Source organism: Mandrillus leucophaeus, unplaced genomic scaffold (genome assembly GCF_000951045.1).
Source record: "Mandrillus leucophaeus isolate KB7577 unplaced genomic scaffold, Mleu.le_1.0 Scaffold17, whole genome shotgun sequence".
NCBI lineage: Eukaryota > Metazoa > Chordata > Mammalia > Primates > Cercopithecidae > Mandrillus > Mandrillus leucophaeus.
In genome coordinates this window covers 571,000-586,262 of record NW_012101698.1, presented here as the reverse complement: position 1 = coordinate 586,262, position 15,263 = coordinate 571,000, and the positions used below count along the sequence as shown (strand labels likewise).

General features: G+C 53.8%; 1 protein-coding gene across 1 annotated transcript; it reads right to left on the bottom strand.

Moving 5' to 3' along the window:
* Window positions 1-2,372: 2,372 nt before the first annotated feature.
* On the bottom strand, window positions 2,373-11,060 carry VPS4A (vacuolar protein sorting 4 homolog A (S. cerevisiae)). Its single transcript, XM_011976682.1, has 10 exons — window positions 10,944-11,060; window positions 10,670-10,817; window positions 8,626-8,687; window positions 8,397-8,516; window positions 7,827-7,983; window positions 7,082-7,230; window positions 6,612-6,693; window positions 6,110-6,329; window positions 4,709-4,849; window positions 2,373-3,202 (listed from the first exon to the last, which is right to left on the bottom strand). The coding sequence occupies exons 3-10, from the start codon at window positions 8,627-8,629 to the stop codon at window positions 3,101-3,103; spliced, it is 975 nt and encodes a 324-aa protein (XP_011832072.1). The 5' UTR covers window positions 8,630-8,687; window positions 10,670-10,817; window positions 10,944-11,060; the 3' UTR covers window positions 2,373-3,100.
* Between the last annotated feature and the right edge of the window lie 4,203 nt (window positions 11,061-15,263).

Below are 15,263 nucleotides of genomic sequence, written 5' to 3'. Positions count from 1 at the left end.
GTATTTTTTAGTAGAGACGGGGTTTCACCGTGTTAGCCAGGATGGTCTCGATCTCCTGACCTCGTGATCCGCCCGTCTCGGCCTCCCCAAGTGCTGGGATTACAGGCTTGAGCCACCGCGCCCGGCCCCGTTTCACCTCATTTTTATGCTGAGTTTTGTAAAGTAGGTATTCTTGCTAAACAGAGTCCTCAAAATCAAACTATACAAGTAATAGGATGTCCAGTAGCTTTTTAGAGAAAATGTGTTGTAAATGGCAGTTAAATGAACCCAGGAAAGACCCGTTCTCCCCTATGGCTTTGAGGCCCCATGAGGCCAAGCAGAAGCAAACTGGCTCTAGGTACAGCCTGACTTTGAAAAGGAATCCCGGCCGGGCTTGGTGGCTCATGCCGGTAATCCCAGTACTTTGGGAGGCCAAGGCGGGCAGATCACCTGAGGTCAGGAGTTCAAGACCAGCCTGACCAACATGGCGAAACCTTGTTTTTACTAAAAATACAGAAACTAGCTGGGCGTGGTGGTGGGCGCCTGTAATTCCAGCTACTTCGGAGGCTGAGGCAGGAGAATCACTCGAACCTGTGAGGCAGAGGTTGCAGTGGGCTGAGATCTTGCCAGTGTACTCCAGCCTGGCGACAGAGACTCCGTCTCAAAAAAAAAAAAGGGAATCCCAACCAGGTACTGGTGCAAGGTCAGAGATGCGGCCAATGGGGAGATTGGTAGAAAGCTCATTGCTACTGAAAACATGGGTCTTTAGGAAAATTAGAATTCAGTGAGCCTCCTTTCATTTGGATAATGTTCAGAAGCTCTTGCAGGGGGCTATGGTGACATTTTGATGCTTATAGTCTGAGGTTAACGCCTTTGTGGTGGGCATTGGTAGCAATAAAATGCAAATTTTATTGCATTTCCAGTGAAATCTCTTCCACTTCAAGCAAGCAGCACTCACAAAAAACACATGTACACGTCAATATTATGAGCTAATCAGAGTTTTAGAAATCACCTTCCACAGTGAAAGCCAGTGTAGGCAGAAGGTTTAGAACAGAATCCCCAGGTAGAGAAGTGAATTTCAGAGCATTTCAGGGAGGAAACTCCTCTGCACGTGTCAGCATGTTTAACATCGATGATGGCAGGTTGTGTGCTGGCAGCGAGTCTGAGGCCACTGTCCAAGGTTCAGCACCAGTGGTTCCTGTTGCTGGTCATGGAGAGAGAGAAGTGGAAAGACAGGTTCACGCTCTAACTAGAGCACAGGGGTGGACCATGGCCGCACTAACCTTTCTTAACCCCTAGTATTTGTTAAGGTGTTTAAGCAGTAGCAATGAGGAAACAAAAGTTCTGATTCAAAAAATGTAACTAGAAGTTAAAAATTTAAAAACTTGTAAGCTCACTAAAGTGAAGCTCTGTAGACACGGTTCATTTCCTGGGGGCTTGGGGTACATAACCAAGAACTTAAACGAGTGCCCCCAAGCCACGAAGATCCCAGCTGCTGTGCTTGAGGGGTAACCCGTCAGCACTGGAGCCAAGTCTTGGAGCTACTGGTCCAAAGTTAGCTCACTTCTGCAGAGGCTTCGAACCAGAGCAAAGAAACGGCCCAGTGCAAGGCCAGTGTGAGCCAAGAGCTGGTCATGTAATCAGTTCTGGCCCAGCCAGGTTTGAAAGGTAGAGAGGTACTGGGTTTTGGCGAGGGAGGCTTGGAACAAAGCCCTTTTCCCAGGCTACAAGCTTCATTTACTAGGCCAGGTCTTTCTGTGTGAATGTGCTTTGACTTAGGTCTGTTCATATGCATGGGGTAAACGTGGGACAGCCTCTGCAGCTTCACTGCCTGCCGGACACATGTCCAGGGCTGCCAGCTCTGGGCCCTTGGTGTCTGTTGGGGGTCACAAACTGAAATGGCCACAGGGGCTATCTGGGCAGGCAACACAGATGAGTGGGGAAGGGGCCCCTTTCTGCACAGAGCAGCCTCTACTCAGTGGCCACGGACAGGCTGCCCCATGAGGATGCAGACCCAACATAGCCTAATTTGATCTTCTAGAAGTCAGAATTCTGAATTTTTATGTCAACTTTCAATTTTTAAATGTTAGCGGCAGACCAAACACAGCTGTAGGACGGGTCTGGCACGCAGGGCTCTCACTTTGCAGTCTCTGATCTGCAGGCCGAACAACGGCGAGAACTGTCTGGATCCCAAACACCCCCAGCCAAACTTCTGAGGCCTTAAGGGGAGGCGGCCTTGCACACCTGACTGGAGAACAGGCCTGAGAACTGCAGCGTTCCTGTTTCCTGCTCTGCTTTAGAAGAGAGAGCAGAGAGAAAACCAGAGGGTCTTTTAATTGGAGGTAAGGGTGGTCCTTCAGAGTCCCAGGCAAGAGTCAAAGATGAGATCACTCGGGTGGCTCAAGAAGGGAAAAAGATTTATTAGACTATTTTCAGGACAGGGACCCAGGGGCAGTGGCTGGGTTCAGTGTTCTCACGCTCAGGAAGAAAAGGCAGTGAACACCCGCCTGACTGCCTTCCCCTGATCTGAACGACACCATCTCCTCCCCCAAGGAAGACACAGCCCTGGATGTGAACCTAGGAGGGTGGGAATGGCTTATGTCACTCAGTCTTTGAGGCAGAGCTTGGGCTGGGGTTGCAGGGGCATCAGCCAATCTGCTCTCAAGGAGCAAAACTTGGGCGTAAAAGGAATGGGCAGTGGAGCTAGCCAACTGTCTGGAGGTCTGGGTGACCTCGCAGCATGGCTGCTCCCCCCGCCCCCCACTCCTTGACACTTCCAGGTGATTTTATTTTTATTTATAAACAAGACGAAAATCCAAGCAGCATTAATTTAGGGGAACAAAAGATGGAAAAAAAGGGGGGGGGGGGAGAAGGAGCTGGTGAGCATCCAGGAGAGGAGGAAGTAGGAAGAGCCAGTGTCCACCATGTGCCCCGGGGCGGTGGAGTGTCTGTGGCTGCGAGGCTCTTCCTTCTGGCTCCCTGGCAGGCGGCCAGACAGCAGAGGGACTCTGTAGTGACTTTGGGACAAGCCCTGGAGCCCTGTCTGGCTGCTGACACAAGGAGTGCCTGCATTTGCCCCCATCAACCTCCCACCTTCACCATCGCCCAAGTGAGGCAGCTTTTAACTCTCCTGCCCAAAGTCCTCTGAGAATTTCTTCACTTTCAGGAGGTCGTCTGCATTCACCGTGGGCCGGGTGGTGGCCAGAGACCGCAGCATGTCCGACTGTGAAGGCAAGAGCATGTGCTTGAGCAGGAGCCAGGCTCCAGGTCCCCAACCTCCCTTCAGCACGCAACAGGTGCAGTCGAGGGTGGGAAGAGGCCTGCCTTCAAGGCCACCCCAGAGACCTGCTTGAATCTGCCTATGGCAGGGACCCTGTTCCCTCCCGAGGCAGCTCAGATAGGCCTCCTCCTGGTCAGCATCTAAGCTCCATCATCTCATAACTGCCCTTAGGAACTTTTTTTTGGAAACGGAGTCTCACTGTTGACCAGGCTAGAGTGCAGTGGCACAATCTCGGCTCACTGTAACCTCCACCTCCTGGGTTCAAGTGATTCTCCTGCCTCAGCCTCCCGAGTAGCTGGGCTACAGGTGCATGCCACCACACATGGCTGATTTTTGTATTTTTAGTAGAGATGGGGTTTCACTATGTTGGTCAGGCTGAACTCCTGACCTCAGGTGATCTGCCTGCCTTGGCCTCCCAGAGTGCTGGGATTACAGGCATGAGCCACTGCACCCCCAGGAGCTTTCTTAACTGCACACCCCCTATATCAGCCACAAGGGCAGACACTTGCCAGGACGGCACAGGTCATAATGAGAGGACCAGGTTACGCGGGTGAGGGGCTGCCTTTGCATCTGCAGCACAGTAAGCCGTCCTGACGCATTCACTGCCTCACTGCACCACACAGGCAAAACCCATGGATTGATGTCATATTATCTAGACCTGACTTGACTTGCTAAAGAACATAAAATGCAGGCTAGGTGTGGTGGCTCATGCTTGTAATCCCAGCACTTTGGGAGGCCAAGTTGAGGATCACTTAAGCCCAGCAGTTTGAGACTGGCCTAGGCAACACAGCGAAGCCCTGTTTCTTAAAAAAAAAAAAAAAAAAGGGAAAATTAGCTGGGCATGGTGGTGTGCGCCTGTTGCTGCTACTCAGGAGGCTGAGGTGAGAAGATTGTGTGAGCTGGTGAGGTCGAGGCTGCAGTGAACCATCATTGCACCACTGCACCCAGCCTTTATATGTACAAAATGCTAATGCTACCACCAGCATCCTGGGCCCCCACTGAGTGTAACGGCTGGCACGCCAGCTTCCCTGAGCTACAAAGGCCATTCTCAACAGCCCAGGACATAGAAGGAGAAGACTATTTTTTACTTTTGAGACAGAGTCTTGATCTGTCACCCAGGCTGGAGTGCAGCAGTGCAATCTCAGCAACCTCTGCCTCCCGACTTCAAGTGATTCTTCTGCCTCAGTCTCCCGAATAGCTGGGACTACAAGTGCACACCAGCACGCCTGGCTAATTTTCGTATTTTTAGTAGAGACACGGGGTTTCTCCATATTGGCTAGGCTGACCTCAAACTCCCAAGGTGATCCGCCCACCTTGGCCTCCCAAAGTGCTGGGATTACAGGCACGAGCCACCACACCTGCCTGGAGAAGGCTGTTTTTATTCTGGACCCAAGCCCCCAGTTTTCTGGGCTCTCTGCAGCCCTCTTCCCTCCTCCATCAGTCACTTACCATGCAAACCACAGGCTCTAAGAGTTTGTCCCCAGGGACATCCATCCAAGTCATCTCCATGGCTCCTGGGTCCCCTGGTGAGCATGGGGTTAGGAGGTCATCGATCATCACGCTGGGGTTGGTGCGGGAGGGGCCACAGACCTGAAACCAAATGGATCTGACTGGCTGGAGCAGCTGCCCCTCAGTGTCAATGAGAGGGGCTGGACCCCTCCGGTCTCTAAGGAGGTCCCAAAGAGAATGCTCTGGGCCCCTAGCATCTGAGGAAGATGGGCTCCTTCAGAAACTGGGCTGGGTGGTCCGAGCCACTCATGATACGTGTGCGATTCCAGCAATCTGTAGCCCCAGTGCCTTGATGTCTTCCTCATTAACACTGTCACGTCTCACCACGAACACAGTGACATTAAAAGTGTGATATGGTTTAGCTGTGCTCCCACCCACATCTCAACTTGAACTGTATCTCCCAGAATTCCCACATGTTGTGGGAGGGACCCAGGGGGAGGTAACTGAATCATGCGGGCTGGTCTTTCCTGTGCTATTCTAGTGATAGTGAATAAGTCTCATGAGATCTGATGGGTTTATCAGGGGTTTCCACTTTTGCTTCTTCATTTTCTCTTGCCGCCACCATGGTTCTGAGGCTTCCCCAGCCATGTGGAACTGTAAGTCCAATTAAACCTCTTTTTCTTCCCAGTCTCGGGTATGTCTTTATCAGCAGGATGAAAATGGACTAATACAAAGTGGTTTTCCAACTGAAGTCTGCTGCCTTGGCAAAACATTCCCCCTGTGTCCACAAGGCTCATTCCCTCACCCCTTCACCTCCTGTCTCAGGCATCACCCCAGTGCCATCTGCCCTTCCCTCCACGCCCAAGACACCTCTCTCCTAATCCTGCTCCATCCCCATCCCCCTCTGAGAAACTCACTGACTGTGCTGACTGTCTCCCCGCCAAGAACGAGGGTCCAGGGTTTGTGTGTTGGTCGCTCATATCCTCCCAGCACTTAGGACAGTGCCGGGCACACGGGAGGACCCAAAGCAAACACTCAACAGATGTGCTGAATGAATGGACAGGTCTTCCTGGTTATTTCATATCCAGCACTTTCCAAACACTGACTTGGTGTCCACCCCGCACAACAGCACACAGTGCTGACAGAGGAGGCCACAGCAGGGTTAAGACGGTAAAGTGGCCCTGTCCTCTGCTTTCACACACCCTGGGATGGCCACACTGCAGAAGAGCTACAGGGAGGGGAGAGTGGGTGCAGCCCCCATGGCACTGGCCCTCCGTTCTCCAGGAAGCCTCAGACTGTTATCACCTGAGCAGCCGGGGAGCAGGACCAGGAGCTAGGGGAAAAAAATGAACATCCTGCTCTTGCTATGACATTTTTTCAGCAGTGGCCAGGGCCACTCACCTTTTTGAAGTGTGTGGCCGACTGCACCTTCCTCACGGGCTGCATGAGGGAGTCCCGCACGATGATGCTGATGTCCGCACCGGAGTAGCCTTCGGTCTTCCGGGCCAGCTCGTGGATGTTTGCATCCGTGAGGTTGTGGGGAGTGCTCCCCAGATGCAACCGGAACATCTGGGCACGGGCAGCTTCCTCCGGCAAGGGGATGTAAATTCGCTTTTCAAACCTAGAGAGCCCAGCACACGGCAGGCGTTGAGAGCGGATGATGGAATGCTATTCACTGAAGGGGAGGTGCAAAGATTTGAGTGAAACGTACACACTTCATGGGCCAGTGATGCTGGCAGCACATCCTCAAAAAGCCAGCCTCACAAAGGGCTCTGCTTGGCAGGCAGGTGGGAAGATTCCAGGGAAAAGGGGCCAGGGCTGCACCCTGGCTGCCAGCAGCAGGCAGACCATGACCGTGGTGGGAGGAAGCCTCTAGCTCTGGCTCCTCCTGGGGAAGACTCACCTCCTCCTGATGGCCGAATCCAACACCCATGGTATGTTCGTGGCTCCAAGAACCAGAGTCCCATCATTGTTATTCCCCACCCCTGTGGAGAAAGGGAGACAAACACGCAGACTCTGGACAGCTGCACGGGTCAGTTGAAACCTGGGGACAGACTCCAGGGGCTTTGCGTGTCAGCAGTTGAAGCCATCCCTGAGCCACCCACCCCTGGCAGGGTCCCAAGTGAGATTAAACCACATCTTAGTCTGGCTGTGCCATGTGAGACCTGTGGCACTGCCTGCCATGGGAGGGGTGGAGTGGCCGGCACAGCAGAGGCCTCACGCGCCTCCTGGGAATGGAAGTCCATCCACGGTCTGTGGGGCTGGAGCCTCTCCGTGGCTGAGGACAACCAAATCCAGCCGCAGCTCAGAATAAAGCCCAGGGTCGGCTTTAGGTGCAACAAGAACCAAGGGGGCCCTGGGCCCGGCACACACCCTGCATCTGGACCAAGAACTCCGTTTTGATCCTCCGGGCGGCCTCGCTCTCATTTTCATTTCGGGATCCGCAGAGGGAATCTACCTCGTCGATGAAGATGATGGAGGGCTTGTGCTGCCTCGCCAGCTCAAACAGGTTCTTGACCAGCCTGTGAAGGTGAGAAAGGGGGTGAGGACAAGACGCTCACATCCACGCCCGCCTGGGCTCCCGGCACTTCCCTCTTCTCACCCTTCCCACAGGGAGGCGCAGGCCACAGTCATGCCGGCCAGGATTGCAGAAAACGTGGTGGTGAGGAGCCCTCGGGCCGCACCGCACCAAGAGGAGCACACCCTGGCGTGAGCCCCGAACAGAGCCTCCATCCCAGGAGCCCCATGCACTAGCTCTGCACTTGGGACACGTCAGTCCCCTCCTTCCACGCCCGTCTCATCGCATGCAAAACAGGAGTCAGTGTGGGGAACGATGTCCCCCACACACTGCCCCAACAGGGACTGCAACCCAGACCCCAAAACTATCCTCACTTCCTTTCCCTCCCCTTCTGGAGCACTTCACCTCTCCTGGGTCCCTTCCACCTTCACCTGTCTTTGTTGGGACAGTGTCCCAGCCAATAAGCTAGCGACGCACTGCTCCTGGGTACCCTCCCTGAAAAGCAAACCACTCCTCCCAGAGGTGACTCCACGGGGTGGGCCGCTGGGTCACTAGCAGGGCCGGGGCTGCCAGCAGAGCACAGCCTGGTGGCCGACTTACTTTTCACTCTCCCCCAGCCACTTGGACATCAGGTCTGAGGAGGACACAGAGAAGAAGGTGGAGTTGTTGGCCTCTGTTGCCACGGCTTTGGCCAAGTAGGATTTCCCCGTGCCAGGGGGTCCGAACAGCAGAATCCCCCGCCAGGGGGTGCGCTTGCCTGCAACAGATTCCACAGAAGTGAGGCCTCCTGACGGGAAAGGAATAGGAAAAGCAGAGGGTTTCGAGTCCCACACACACAGTACGAGACGGCATTCTGTGAAACGACGGACTTTAGGGGCAAACGAGTGATGGGAGCTACCTTCCCTGCTGTGCCCTGTGCTGTGACCCCATGACCTTGCACAGTGACACCATCTGTCACTGTCACTGCTTCCTGATCCTGCCCACCCTGTGAGGTGATCGTCATCTCAAAGCTCCAGCCACAGCAGTGTTGTGGACACCAGCGAGCAGCCAGACCTGGCCCTCTGTGGAACGTGGGAGCTGAGTCAACAATGACTCCCGGGTGCCTCGGAGTGCCAGCCCTGCGGAAGCCTGGAATTTTTACATTGGGGCTTGAAATGGCTCAACTCTCACCTGTGAACAAGTGTGGGAATTTGATTGGCAAAATGACAGCTTCTTTGAGGGCCTCCTTGGCCCCCTCCAGCCCGGCCACGTCGTTCCACCGTATGTTGGGCTTCTCCATCACAACGGCACCTGCAAGAGGGAGGCCGACCCAGGCCCAGTCAAGGGACATGAGCCAGCCCAGCTGTGGACCCACGCACGTCCCCTGCCGCTGCCACCGGGCTGCGAGCCATCAACTTACCCATCAGCTGTTCCTGCAGTTTCTTCTTCTCCGGATTATCCCCTTCACTGTCACTGTCACTGCTGGGAAAGGAGACGGAAAGTCACAAGCTGGCCCTTCAGCCTGGAACGCAGAGGTGCTCCCAGCAAGTCCAGGCTCCGCTGCCTGCACACTGGTTAAGGAACAAAGACTTCCGGGCTTCACACTGCCGTGTGACCCGCAAGCAAGTACTTCGGGGACATCTGGGCCGATGCTCTCAGCAGCTCACTTCAGGAACCCCCCAGCAAGCACCCGTATAACCCACCCTGTTTCTTCGTGGAGGGGATGGGAATTGGGATGTCGGCCCTCTCCTGAAGGCCGTAAAGGAAATGTGCTTCAGCTGGACTTAAAGAGCAGCCCAGGCCGGGCGCGGTGGCTCACATCTCACACTCTGGGAGGCCACCTGCAGTGGCTCACATAGCCCAGGCTGGGTGTGGTGGCTCACCCCTGCAATCCCAGCACTCTGGGAGGCTGAGGTGGGAGGATCGCTTGAGCCCAGGAGTTTGAGACCAGCCTGGGAAACAGCGAGATCCTGTCTCTACAAAAAACAAAATTAGCTGGGCGTGGTGGCACGCACCTATGCTGCCAGCTACTTGGGAGGCAGAGGTTGCAGTTAACCAAGATGGCAGCACTGCACTCCAGCCTGGGAGACAGAGACGCCCTGAGGGAAAAAACAAAAGCAGCCAGTCAAGCAACGTAGCTGCCAGAAGCTTTTTTTTTTTTTTTCTCTTTTTTGAGATGGAGTCTTGCTTTGTTGCCCAGGCTGGAGTGCAATGGCACAATCTCGATCTCAGCTCACTGCAACCTCCGCCTCCTGGGTTCAAGTAATTCTCTGGCCTCAGCCTCCCAAGTAGCTGGGATTACAGGCACATGCCACAATGCCTGGCTAATTTTTTTGTATTTTTAGTAGAGACAAGTTTCACCACATTGGCCAGGTTGGTTTTGAAATCCTGACCTCAAGTGATCTGCCCCCCTCAGCCTCCCAAAGTGCTGGAATAACAGGCGTGAGCCACCGCAGCCCGCACCAGAAGCTTTTTCTAGAGACTAAGGGACAGCACGAGCCCCGACTCCAAAGCAGCCACTGCCGAACGACAGAGGAGAAGGCAAAACTGAAATCGAAAGGGAACTCCTGGGGAGAGCGCAGCCACTGCTGTCACCCCAGGGCTCCTTCCTCTCTGTATGGAATTTGTAATCCTCAGAACTTTAATCCTCCTTGGAGATCCCTGGCCTCCACCCCTGCCTCGTCAGGCCTCTCCCTCTGGGGATGGGAACACGGTGCGGACCCTCCATCCAGGAGGAGGCCTCGCCTCTGGTGAGACAGCTGACACCACCCGCCCCTCTCCTGCCTGGGGGACCCCCTCACTTCCCCTCCCACGCCTCCGAGATACCACTAGCATTTGTGTTCAAATGACTGGGATCACCGTGGTGGGCGAACCCCGGACCTGAGGTGAGAGGCTGTGGAGAGGACCCTGGCTGGGGTTATCAGGGCCACCCGCCCTACACTGGGGGTCCAGGCTCCAGCCTGTGAGACCTCGGCAGGGCTCCTAACCTGAGCCGGCCGCCCCACTTGTCGGAGGCAGGTGACTCTTGGACAGTCACAGCAGCTGGCACTCATTGCATGCTCTCGTGTGCCAAGCTCCAAGGGCAGTGCCCACATCATCTCACTGCTCCCTACGGCAACGCTGGGAGGGGAGTTCCACGACCTTCCCTGTTCGAAGATGTGGAGATGGCAGGCACACGGGGTCCTGGCACTAGGCTGGGAGGTGACAGAGCTGGGGTACCGTCCTGAGAGGCTCTACCATCTGCACCAAGCTCCCCTTGTCCCCATGACATGTGGGTCAGACCCAATGAGACGACGAACACGGAAGTGCTCTGGGCCATGCTCCCCGAAAGCAGCTGCTGGCACTGTCATCCCTGCACTATGAGGACCATTTCCACAGGGAAGTCCAAGGCAGCATGAGCGCTAGGAATGACGGGGAGCCATGAGGAGGCAGCAGGTGCCTGGGCGGACGCTGCAGACACTCACCCCTTGCCCTCACTCTGGTTCTCTTTGACTGGTTTCTTGCCGTGTTTCTCTTTGCTTCGTAAATAATCCTTCAGCTTCTCAGCCCGGTCTAGGTACTGCACGCACTTGGCTCGAATGCTCTCCTTGGCCTTGTCGCTGTGGGCCTCATCTGTGAAAGGGAGCACGGAGGGGCCCGTGAGGCTCCTGCATCACCCCCTCCCATCCCCTCCCATCCCCTCCCCTCCCATCCCCTCCTCTCTGGAGCGTGGCAGCCTGAGGACCCCGCGCGACTCACACTTGATGGCGTGGAGGAAGTACTCCACCGCATGCTGGTACAGCCGCAGCGCCTCCTCGTAGTTCTTGGCTTTGTCCTCTTCTGTGGCTTTCGTCACCAGATCAATGGCTTTCTGGAAAGGCAAAGCAAACTGCTCAGCGCTTCCTCGGAGACACAGAAAGTCGCTGGGGTCACAGGCATGAGGATGGGATGTGACGAGGGATGCCGCTGGGCCTCTGGATTTATTGCTTGTGGGCCGTTTCATTGGCCTACTTTTTCAACATCGGCTAGAAAGGCCTTCAAAGGAGGCTTTAAAAGCCGGCCAGCCGTCTTCACAATAAGCTCAGACGGTTAAAAGCCACGCTCTGGATTTCAGCAAGTGGAAACCTGACCTAATATCTCAGGTCAGGGCTCAAGGGGCGAGTTCACGGGACTTTCTATTCTGCTGCCTCACGGGAAAGAGAAACAGACCCGAGCTGAGAGCCTGGCAGAAGAGACACGCAGGAGCAAGAGACTGCTGGTTTGCTTAGCAAGGCGGCCAGAAACTGCACCCGGCCTCAGGGCCAGAGAAGAGCCAGCCAGAAGGAAAGTCCTGCCCGACTGCGAGTTTCCACGGGATACACTGAAAGGCCTCTCTCCGCCTCCTACTGGCTCCACGCAGCTTGCTTCTCCAGGCTGCGAGAGAAGACGGTTTCCTTCGCTGTCTAGAGTGACACCCCAGGAAGGGGCTCTGACACACAAGGCTCCACACACCAGCAGCTCCAGTAAGAAAAGTACTTGCTTGCTCCCTGCTGCCAACAGAAGGGAACTGTGTCCCTCCGGAACCTTGTAAGAACTCTGTGAGTGTCTTTGGGAATCTCATAAATCCTGTAGGCCAGTGCCCTAGGCTGAACTGAAAGCACCTCTGTGGTTTTATTATTTTTATTTTTATTTTTTTTTAAGACAGAGTCTCACTCTGTCATCCAGGCCGGAGTGCAATGGCTCTATCTCGGCTCACTGCAACCTCCACCTCTCAGGTTCAAGCGATTCTCCTGCCTCAGCCTCCCCAGTAGCTGGGATTACAGGTGCCCACTACCACACCCGGCTAATTTTTGTATTTTTAGTAAAGACAGAGTTTCACCATGTTGGCCAGGCTGGTCTCGAACTCCTGACCTCAAGTGACCCACCTGCCTCGGCTTCCAAAGTGCTGGGATCACAGGCATGAGCCATCGCGACCGGCCAATAAAGCACCTACATGGTTTTAAAGCCTGGTTTTAAAAACTGAAGCTTCACCAACGCCTGCAGGAAGCATGACCAGAATTCTCCTCCTCAGATCCAGCACCAGTTACCAGGCAGACAATCCCACCGCAGACCCACGGTTCCAGGCACAGCAAACAATAAACCTCCTGACCGGCTCTTGGCAGGGCCGGGGCATTTGTTCAGCCCTCTCTCATCTGCAAGGAAGAAGTCTCCGAAAGAAACACACACAGACAGCTTGACAAAACAGACAGGCTGGGGGAGGCTGGACCGGGCTGACGTGAAATGAACTCAGCGGATTGAAGAGATGAGAAGAGGGGTGAGTGCTGGCCATTATTTTCAAGCCTCTGCTCCCTCTACTACCTACAATGAATGGCTGGGAGCCCCAAATCTTCTTGGAAATGAGCTTAGGCACAGGCTGCCCTTGACTGTCCTCTTCTGCGTGATGTTCCTTCAGATGAGACAAGAAGGCAGTGCTCCTCTCCCTGGTGGCTTCTCTTCTGCAGAACAAACACCCCCAGCACCTCGGACTTTTTCACTCTCCGTAGTATCATGCTTGGGTCTGTCCTTAGAACAATACTGAAGGTGTTCTTTGTCCTACAAGGAGCAGCACTGACCCATCCCCTCCCTCCTTCTGGAAACTCTAGTAACGCACCTAAGAGTGCACTGGGGCTGGGCACGGTGGCTCATGCCTGTAATCCCAGCACTTTGGGATGCCAAGGCAAGCGGATCACCGGAGGTCAGGAGATCGAGACCATCCTGGCTAACACAGTGACACACCGTCTCTACTAAACATACAAAAAGTTAGCCAGGCATGGTGATGTATGCCTGTAGTCCCAGCTACTTGGGAGGCTGAAGCAGGAGAATTGCTTGAACCCAGGAGGTGGAGGCTGCAGAGAGCTGAGATAGCGCCAGAGTGAGAGTCCATCTCAAAAAAAAAAAAAAAAAAAAAGAAAAAAGAGTACACTGGACTTTTCTGGCAATCACATACAGTTTTTCACACACAGGGGGTCCGAGTTTCAATGGAGAGAAACAGTTTTACAGAACAGGAGGGTAAGGTGACAAACTGCCAGCCCCGCCGCATCTCTAGTAATACATATGGCAAAAGATGAGGACAAAAAGGTGCTAACGGGGGCTGGCAAATGCATACTGTAAAGGACCAGATGGTAAATAATTTAGGATTTGCCAGCCAATCTCTGTTGCAACAACTCTACCTTGGTGGCACAAAAGTGGCTGTAGACAGTATATCAGTAAACGAACAGGGATATGTTCCAATAAAACTTTATTTATAGACCCTGAAATGTGAATTTCATAGGATTTTCATGTGTCATGAAATACTTTTTTTCAAGTCATTTAAAAAATGTAAAACCTATGACATTATGTTAAGTCATAATGAAGGAAACTAGCCAAAAAGGACCACCTATTGTATGACTCTATTTACATAAAGTGCCCAGAATAGGCAAACCCACAGAGAAAAAAGGTAGATTAGTGGTTGCCCAGGGCTGGGAGAGAGAGGGGTTGGCGGGGAGGGGTTTCTTTTGGAGGTGATGAAAATGTTCTCAAGAGATTGTGGTGATGGTCACACAACCATGAATATACTAAAAGCACTGAATTATACACTTTAAATGGGTGAGTTGCACTGGGCACAGTGGCTCACATCTATAACCCCAGCATTTTGGGAGGCCCAGGTGGGCAGATCACACTTGAAGTCAGGAGTTCGAAACCAGCCTGGCCAACATGGTGAAACCCCGTCTCTACTAAAAATACAAAAAAAAATATTAGCTGGGCGTGATGGTGGGTGCCTTGTAATCCCAGCTACTCGGGAGGTTGAGGCAGAAGCTGCAATGAGTTGAGATTGAACCACTGCACTCCAGCCTGGGCGACAGAATGACACTGTCTCAAAAAAAAATTAATAAAAACATATAACAGGTGAGTTACACGGTAAGCACACAAGTTATACCATAATAAAGCTGTGTTCAGGCCAGGCCCAGTGGCTCACACCTGTAATCCCAGCACTCTCTGAGGCCGAAGTGGGCAGATCACCTGAGGTCGGGAGGTCGGGAGGTCAGGAGTTCGAGACCAGCCTGGCCAACACGGTGAAACCCCGTCTCTACTAAAAATACAAAAATTAGCCAGGTGTGGTTGTGGGTGCCTGTAATCCCAGCTACTCAGGAGGCTGAGGCAGGAGAATCGCTTGAACCTGAGAGGTGGAGGAGACTGCAGTGAGCCGAGATCACACCACTGCACTCCAGTCTGGGAGACAGAATGAGACTCCGTCTCAAAAAAATACATTAAGAAAATACATAAATAAAGTTGTGTTTAAAACTGAAAACCATTCTTGGTTCACAGGCCATAAAAAACCTGCCTGGGCATACGGGATCTGTGGCTTCTGCTGGTGAATGGTGGGGTCTGGCTACCGACTCCATCTAATTCCTAACCTGGTACCCCAACTCATTCCATGTCTGCTCCTACTTCCGCCCTCCTCCACCTTCAGGTCTCTGAATGCTACTGGAACTCTGATGTCCCTTCTTCCACGAAGTCTTCCAGGCACTTTGTCAGTTGTTACTTAATGGACACCTACTATGTGCCAGACACACGTCAGGAATGCTCTACCGTAATTATTCAATTTAAAGCCATCATCACAACAACCTAGAGGGCATTACCCCATTTTACAGACCAGGAAACGCGAGAGCCAAAGATTTAAAAACAAAAAAAAAACCTAGCCCAAGGTCACTTGCTGGTGAGTGGCACAGCTGAGATTCAAACCCCGGGCTGAGGCCTGAGCATGTTGCTATCTTCTGGCCCCGCAGAACTGACAGCACCTAGAGGGTGGGTCAGTCGTTCACCCAGGTGGCGACATCCCAGCACCACCCTGCAGGATCTAGGGAATGAATGAAGGGTCGATGGACGAGAAGAGGCAGTCGAAGATTGGGGAAGGGGCCAGGGCTTGTTCGAAGTGGGGCCGAGGGGCTTCCAGGACCCGGGACAGGAGAGGAGGGAGCGAGCAACGCTGTCTTAGAGCCCAGCCGAACCCCGGGCCGAGCTTCCCGACGGTGCCTGTGCGGTCTGGGTGAGGCTGCTCCCCACGGCGGTACCGGGGCGCCG

Coding starts and splice junctions, on each gene's coding strand:
- VPS4A (XM_011976682.1), bottom strand. Junction 7,984..8,396: donor ATTCCCACACTTGTTCACAG/GTGAGAGTTGAG, acceptor AATCTGTTGCAG/GCAAGCGCACCCCCTGGCGG. Junction 6,694..7,081: donor GTTCTTGGTCCAGATGCAGG/GTGTGTGCCGGG, acceptor CTTTCTCCACAG/GGGTGGGGAATAACAATGAT.